The sequence below is a fragment of the Primulina huaijiensis genome, chromosome 16 (assembly GCF_012295235.1).
Source record: "Primulina huaijiensis isolate GDHJ02 chromosome 16, ASM1229523v2, whole genome shotgun sequence".
NCBI lineage: Eukaryota > Viridiplantae > Streptophyta > Magnoliopsida > Lamiales > Gesneriaceae > Primulina > Primulina huaijiensis.
This window is the reverse complement of record NC_133321.1, coordinates 15,424,779-15,433,710: the sequence shown is the minus strand read 5'-3', so window position 1 is coordinate 15,433,710 and position 8,932 is coordinate 15,424,779. Positions and strand designations below refer to the sequence as shown.

Here is an 8,932-nt window from a genome sequence, read left to right as displayed (position 1 = left end):
AATCCTTTAAACTTATTTATTCAGTTTAGAAGTATATCAATTTTGTTTAACTGTACATGTTTTTCTTAAATTAGTTTTGCCTTAATATTATTTGCTAACCACCAAAATATATCAAATTCTTGATCCAACATAATATCTCATGGCTATGGACAAAATAATAATACAAAAACTCATATGAAACTGTCTTAGAGTCAATTATGCGAAAGGATCTACGACCCGACTCAAATCATGAAAAATATTAATTTTATGTCAAAACTATCATTATTCATTATAATTATGAATCAGATCGATTCGTCTCACAGAAATAGACTCATGATACCGTATCACAAGATACTTAATATAATACAAAAAATGGGGAGATATTAAATAGGATTTTGTCATGTAACTCAAGATTAAAGTATTTACCCACTAGAATGGGCATGCATGACACAATTGCCACTAACTCATGAAATTCACGTGTACTCCCTCAATTCAGCAAGAAAAATCGACGCCTCAATCTAAAAATTAAACTAAATCAAGAATCTGTCAAATTCTGCACAGTTTGAGGAGATAACCGAAGATAACCATTAGAGGCCACCGGAATGTAACTCCCACTCGACATCGGAACGGGGAATCCCATCCCGGCGACTGATGCCCGACTCGCCTCCACTCTTTCAAGAGACTGAACCTGATCTTTCAAGAACTTGACATAATGAATTGCTTCATCCAGCATTGACGCAGTATCCATCTTAGTTCCACCGGGAACCAGTCTCTGAAGAATCCTGATCCGTTCGCTTATCCTCTCCCTGCGGTGACGCGCCGCCACGCTTTGCGGGTCAGTCGATATCTTCACGTTCTTTCTCCTCGGCGGCTTGACAGACTCCGGGTCTATATGAATCGGCTGCATCGCCGCAATCCTGAAGATCATTTCGCGCATTGCTGCCATCGATGAATTCCTCTTCAGTGTTTCCCCAGCTGCCTCTCCACAACACTCTTCCACTTTCCATCTTTCCCAGCCTGAATCGTGCTGGAAATATGGTGTCCCCGGTTGCTCTTGATGATTTGAAGATCCGGAAAACGAGATACTATTAATTAATGCAGGTGAATTAGCATGATAATTCTCTAGATCGCCATTACAGCTACCATTCACGTGAATTAATCCACCGTTATTGTTTTCTTGATGACTGTTGAATCCCATCTCAGGAATCTGATCACACGCCGCCCCGGAGAAATCCATTTCCATCAGCATCAGTTCCATCTGATCCGCAACTTCAGATTTCAAGAATCCAATATCCATACCTGTTTGATTAAATTAAAATTGTCTTCATACAAGTGAACAAATTTCAAGAAACGGGCTTCTGAAAAGGGAACAAAGCTAGTTTTTTGGGAGAAACGAGACCGTGCAAAAGCAGGATAAAACTGATGCGCAGAGGGATGGGAAAGGTGGAGAGAAGTGTTGTATCCGAAAACTAGAGCAATTGCAGTAATGCACCAGAATTAGGTTTTGGGAGCTAGACGAAATATTTAAGGGGAAATGTGGAATAAAGTAGTGATTCTTGGGAATAGGCTTGATTGAGCCAGCGGGAAATGAATACATAACAAGTGGTACCACTTTATCATATTATAATATAATATCTAAATTATATATAGTTATTTATCATATTATTTTACAAACTATATAATAATGGCAATTGTCATAAAGTTGGTGAAATTTTTCTTGCAAATATAATTGTTTTATAATTTTCAAGGGCATGTCAATCTGCTTCTTTGTGATTTTAATTTTTTATACTGTAACTTATTTTCAAATAATTTCAACGCAACTAAATATACTTTATGACAATAAGATATATATGTTTATTTGATTTTAAACATAAACGTTCATACATAGGTACATATATAATATATTTAGTTAGGGATGGAGCAAGAAAATATAGGTTAGAGGTGAAAAAAAAATTTAAAATTTTTTAGGAGGGACACAAGTCAATATTTGGGGGGAAAGTGAAAAAAATGTAATTATTTCTAGGCTCTTAGTCCATAAATTCAAATGAGACGTATTTGAAATTCATGATCATATATTATTCAAGTTAAAAACATTCATATTGTTGGGTTACATAATACTAAAAATCTTGATTTTGATAATAACAAAACTTGTTATTGTGTTGCTGACATATTTTATTAAGTGCGCAGTTAATATATGTCAAATTAAAAGTGAAAGATTGCTGAAATATGATTTCAGCATCACTTAGTTTCTGGCAAACTGAAGTTTTTTGATGATATCTCATAGCTCAGTGATGCAATGGATCAACGGTCAAAACTAATGAATAGAAAACTTAATTTTACATAAGTCATATTTCACAACAACTCAATTGATTCGAAAGTTATCTAAGCAAAATATTAGTCGCAAGATCGAGCTGGTGAAAACGGAAACAACAATTAGCTCGGTCTGACCAATTTTGGTATTTTGGTCATATATCTCAACTCGGCTATTCACATAGAACGATTCAGTATGCATTACGAATATAAGAGAATGATATACAAATCATTTTCACAAGTAAAAATCTGAATCGGAACATAAAATTTTGATAAACCACGATGAATTTATTGGTTTTACACTGAATGAAAATCAAGTTCCATATTACAGATAGTATGATCTATCAAGCATATCTCTATCATATAAATTTGGAATCAAGTGATTCATAATTCCATGGAAAGCTAAGAGAAAGAGTTACAATTTTCATATTTATCACTTTGTCTAGAACTCGATGAATCAAGAGTTATAATCAAAAGAAAAGAACAACTTACTTGGAAAAACTCAGATCAAACCAATAGCTCAATCTAATAAGATCAGCTCAATCAGACAAATTAGCATAGCTCAGATCAGATCATCTCAGTTGGTCAGATCAGCTCAGTTTCAGAAAATGACTATAACTACGAAATTGACCGTTGCAATGTTAGAATTCGTACATAATTTTTTCAAACTGTCATATCCTTATATCTAACGTTTATATAATTATTGGATGTTATAAATACAACATATTGAAGATCAAATACAAGCTTTGGAGGAGGATTCAAAGCATGGACAACCTATATGATTAAATATTAATATAATGAGAGCAACTCCAAGAAAAGAAGTTTTAATAGATATATCAGTTTAGTGAGAGTTTTTTCCTTGTGTGCGAGGATACATTTGAGAGATAATTAATACACTGTAATGGACTAAATTCTTACACACAATCACTCAGACATATACATAAGAGTCGAGTTTCAAGGTTTAGATGAGTGAGTCTTCACACAAAGACATTAAAGATTGTGTTCTTAGTCTTGATATAAGAGGTATTAAACATTTTGCAGATTGTGATGTTGCGACATAGAATCGTGAGTGTACTAGTAGTTTCGATTAGACAGTGTATAAGGCCTAAGTTGAAGTGGATTTATATAAAGAGTTGTACTAATTAAAATCTTCTATTGATACATTCCTAGGTGGAAGAATGAGTGACGTAGGAGTTGTTAATCTCCAAACATCCATAAACAAACTTGTGTTTATTTACCTATTGCATTTAATTATTACTACTATTTTTTATTTATATTGTTGAAGAATTTTATGTGTATTTCAAATACCAAAATTTTGTATGCAAAGTATTTGATAAAATGCTTCAATCAAAACATTTTTATACATTCAACTTACATTATTTTAAACACTTTTCAAAATGTTTAATCAGTTTTAGAGGTATTATTTTGAGTGTCTTCGGTTTGTTTGTAAACCAAACTCGATTTAATTTATTGCTGTTCAATATGTCAAGAATCGAGCTATTGTAGCTCAATGCTTCTCCTTCAATTGATCCTATCATATATTTTATTTTTTCGTATCAAATTTTTATGAAATCAATAGATTATACTATATTATTTAATAAAAAAGACAAATAACTTATTTTAACAACAAAACAATACTTCTTATCATAAAAAAAACAATATTATATAATAATTTAATTCTTATTATAAATGCACAAAAAACATATTATTTATAAATTTTAATTTTTTGAATGTAATGTAAAAAAAACGAATTTTTTTAACAATAAAATGTTTTTTTAACAGAAATTAATTATTATGAATTAGTCTAAATTGAAATTAAAAAAAATAGTTTTTGTCACGCCCCGAGCCCGGGCCCGTGACTGCGTGACTGCACAATGGGCTCCTATAGCAATTACTTCGTATTCGTCCTCGCTTTTACGAAAATTATTAACTCAAGTTGCTATAGAAGTCCATTGTAAGCCATTATAAACTCATTTTAAATCTTTGATTTTTTCGATGTGGGACAAGGGTATCACAATCACCCCTCCTTCAGAACGCGACGTCTTCGTCACGGCCTGACCCCTCGATCCACCAGCACCGAGAATCTAGAGGTGGTTCCTATAGGTTCAAGAGGTGGCTCCCGTCATGTAGCACTTTGCCCCGCAGGTTCAAGAGGTGGCTCCCATGCACGTAGCACTTTGCCCCGCATAACACTTATTTCCCGGTGTTCCATGCCCGTGACGAGCTCTGATACCATTCTGTCACGCCCCGAGCCCGGGTCCGCGCATGCGTGACTGTACAATGGGCCCCTATAGCAACTACTTCGTATTCGTCCTCGCTTTTACGAAAATGATTAACCCAAGTTGTTATAGAAGTCCATTGTAAGCCATTAGAAACTCATTTTAAATATTTGATTTTTTCGATGTGTGACAAGGGTATCACAGTTTTGAAATCCAAAAACATATGATGGAAAAGAGAAAATATCAATATCATATTTCAAAATTGTATACAGAAATTAGCTAGCTAATTATATTTAACATCATTTAATATTTAAATATTAACAAATTTGTTTATTTTTAAGCTAATTAATTATAAATAAATCTTAAATATATTACTGAGTATTATAACCATAATATGTATAATGTGAAAATAAAAAAAAAATTAAATATGTTTAAAAGATATCAATGGTACAAAAATATATGTTGTTGGATTATATGAATAAAATGGAAAAGCATTTATTAAGTTTTAATGGGATACATTTATAAATGAAATTAATAGGTGGGAGCATTTTGGTCATATTATTAAATAAAAAGTATAATGAATTGTGATAAATAAAATTTAGAGTTTAAATAACACTTTTTCAATATTTACATATCTATGTAACCACCTCCTCATATCTTGGAGAAGATAAATCTCATCACCTCCGAGTCTCCTATCATATAGATTGGCGATCTCTCGAGCTGATGCAGAGCTTGCGTCTGCGTGTGATTGTTATTTGTTAGAGTCCACTTTCTTATCTGCCTAGTTCAAACAAGAGTCCAAACGAATAGGACAAATATATTACGTATAGTTTTGATATGCTGTTCACTTATCTTTTCCGTTTGCGAAACTCATCATTGATGTGTCATTCATCTATTAGATCTACAAATTTGATATGTTTCATTATATCCAATAGGAGAGTGTCACCTCAACATTGAACATAGTAGATTGACAGAATATCAAAATTATATCTTACGAATCCTATAATTACAAGTCTTGCTAAACATATTCTAAAAGGCAAGATTACCTAAGTGTTGGACGATCATACATTGTCTCGTCTTTTAGAAAGTTGATGTCTCTGGACACTATTTAAAAAATCGACCATCTAGGAAGCTCAAAATTCGTCTAGACGACAACCTAATGTAATATATAGATTTTTTTATTTTAATTTTTTTTAAAAAAATATTATTTTTTATAATTTTCAATCAATTTTTACCGGATAAAGATGATAAATATGACATTGATTTTGAGTTTTAATACAATATAAAAAAACACCTAGGCTCAAACCGTTGGTTGACAGCCTATGTATCGCTATTTAAAACACTGTGTAATACTGTATATCTCCACGAATCCATGCCAATCAAATAAAGTCAGATGGAGGCAATTGCAATTCCATGCCCAAAAGAGAGACGTCTATAACTACAAATACACAGCTATAATATTGACATATTCAAGTCATTCTCTGGGTTTTCATTTATACTTTGTGTATATATACACTCGATAATATATTGATACATGGAAAAAAAATACTACTTTATGTATATATATATACTCGATAATATATTGATACAACCAAAATAGAAAAATAATCATGTATAATTGAAATGGATAGAGTATAACAGAAGTCTTACATATTGTTTTGTTCCACAATCATAAGAACTACTACATATTAAATATTTTTGGTTTGTCCTTTATATTTGAATTTTTGCGATTTTTGATTTGTGTTTATATTTGAATTTTTGCGATTTTGATCCGCCACGTTAACAGAATTGACTTGTAGTCCTTCTTTTTTCATTTTTTTGTGTGTGCGCGCAACTTTGGTGATTTATTTTGCAATTTAATCATTTTTATGAAAATATTTACGTGGCAATAGACATGTCAGCGTCACGTGAAAAAAATACTAAATTGTTTTTAAAAAACAAAAATAATTGATTAAAATTGAAATTTAATAAGATAGATGACTGAATTCATAATGATACAAATATAAATGACCAAGCATATAATTTTTCCTTAAATATAATATTAAGCATATTATCCTTTTACAATAATATCAACCACTCCTCGACATTTTATTTGTCAAATATATTTTTACTTTCGAGCACAATTTCTTGATTCTGGTCAAATTAAGTAAAATTCCAATGGAGGTCTCATGCTCATTCTATGATTTGATAAATAAAAGAAATTTATTTCTCAATATTTTTACTTCATCTAAATTAATTGTCATTTACATCCATTCAAATAAATGAAGAGAAGAAGGAAGAGTTCTCTAATAAGGTATTTTAATCATTTATTAAGAAATTAGGATGAGAATAACTTATTTATCAAATATTCCACTTTAAAAATAATTTAACTTTTTCACTTTTATTTTCAAACACTGTCGACTTCTGATTTTATCCACTTTTCATACTCTATAATTTTTAAAAAGCAAATTCTCTTAAAACTCTATCTAGACCAAATGAAAAGACACATTTCTTTTTAAAAGCATACATTCTCTAATCGATCCCCTTGTTATCAGTTTGGGAAAAAAATGTTATCAGTTTGAAAAAAAAATAAAAAATAACTCTCTATTTATTTATTATTGCATTTATAAAACAAAATAGAGTGGGGACCACACGCTGTTCCATGTGTAATATATATATATATATATTATCATTTGGCACACTAAACGAGGTGGATAGATCATGTTAAGACTTCTCCCAACTTATCAGAGCCGAATTTTATATTGCCAAAGGACCGAGATTATATTTAACAAAAAAATTAATGTGAAATAATTTTAATAGTCAATTTTATGAAATTTTATATTTTATTTACGTTATTCATGAAAAAATATTATTTTTATGTAAAAATTTTTAATTTTTATTATAAATATAATCAGATTCGACATATTTCACATATAAAGATGCATGTCATATCGTTTCATAAGAGACTTACTCTATATTAAAATAAAACAATTAAAAAACAAAAAAAAATTATGAGATTGTCTCACGAGTCAATTTTATAAAAAAAATCTAGCTCCAAAATGCAAAAAAAAAAAAAAAAAAAAAAAAACAATAATATAATCAAGTATGTCAGTCAAGAATAAAATACGATATTAAAAAAAAATCAAAATATAAGTGTTTGGAGATAAGATTCCCTAAATCCTAACTAAATGAAAAGAGAAGGAGAAAAACCATGTGAAATTCTTATTCTTCGATTGAGTTATCTTGCTTTCCTTCGTGTGGTTATCCTCATGTGAGACTCTCCTTGTGGCTGCATATGGTGTTTTATCCCTCTTCTAGGTCTTCCTCCTCTTCTATGTGTATCAGAATCCTTAAAAAGCCTTTTTTCCTCGCCCAAAAAATCGCGCATATCTGTTTCCATAACCGCGTCGCGTTGGGACTATCATTTTTTACTATCCTAGCGCGTGGTAAATTATGTGGGGAACCAAGGGTTACAACAGTACAATCTATTTAGTTTCTTATATAATCCAAGTTGGAGAAGTCATCCAAATTTTGGTAGGAAGCCAATTAAAAATCATAACGAATCACACTACTTCAATCTTCCCTGACATCCCACATAACAAAAGCATCCTCAACAACCTGTTAAACCTTCACAAAATACTAGACCTTCTATGCCTCCGGGTTTCAAACAATCTAAATGCAAGTCGAATCTTGAATATATGCTTGCAAAATACATAGCTAGAAATGAGATGAGATGGCAAAATCATGATGTTATGATGCAAAGGGTAGAAACACAATTGATGCAGTTGGCGAACCAGTTTGCTACACGAGCTCGAGGCTCATTACCTAGTGACATAAAAAATTCCTAAGGGCGTCAATGCCATCACAGTGGCTACGCGATTGAAGAATGAGGATAATGATGTTGATGTTGATGTTGATGTTGAAGGAATTTACAAGGAGAAAGTGTCATCTAAGAAGAAAGAAGAGAATGCAAGAAAGAAAGGTAAGTATCTAGACTCAATAGTTAATAATGATATTGAAATCAATTATCTACCATTTCCCCATAGAGCAAAGCAGCGGCAAATAATCAATTTTCAAAATTTATTGAGATTTTAAAAAAGTTTCACATAAATATCCCGTTTGCATAAGGTTTAGCTCAAATGCCCTCTTATGCGAAATTTTTGAAGGATATTTTATCAAACAAAAGGAAACTGGTAGATTTGGATACAGTTAAGCTTTCGGAGTAATGTTATGCAATTTTACAAAATATGGGTCCGAGATGGGTCACAGTTAAAAGTGTCCCGGGAAAATGTCTATATTATATCGAGTTGAATTTAGAATTCATCATAATGACTCAGAAAATAACTAGTTGAATTTGAAATTTATTGTCAAGTAGGCTTTGTTAAACAAACCAATGAAACTATTATGAATTTGAAATAACTAATTTCCCATCACGTCCAAATTCA

The 8,932-nt window shown here is 31.2% G+C and overlaps 1 protein-coding gene across 1 annotated transcript; it reads right to left on the bottom strand.

The window, feature by feature from the left end:
* Positions 1-364: 364 nt before the first annotated feature.
* On the bottom strand, positions 365-1,571 carry LOC140961967 (transcription factor BHLH089-like). Its single transcript, XM_073420772.1, has one exon. It carries the CDS (start codon positions 1,274-1,276, stop codon positions 515-517), a length of 762 nt encoding a protein of 253 aa, XP_073276873.1. The 5' UTR covers positions 1,277-1,571; the 3' UTR covers positions 365-514.
* Positions 1,572-8,932: the final 7,361 nt, after the last annotated feature.

What these genes read in the sequence shown, in the direction of transcription:
- LOC140961967 (XM_073420772.1), bottom strand. Translation starts at nt 1,276, where the DNA reads ATGGATATTGGATTCTTGAAATCTGAAGTTGCGGATCAGATGGAACTG.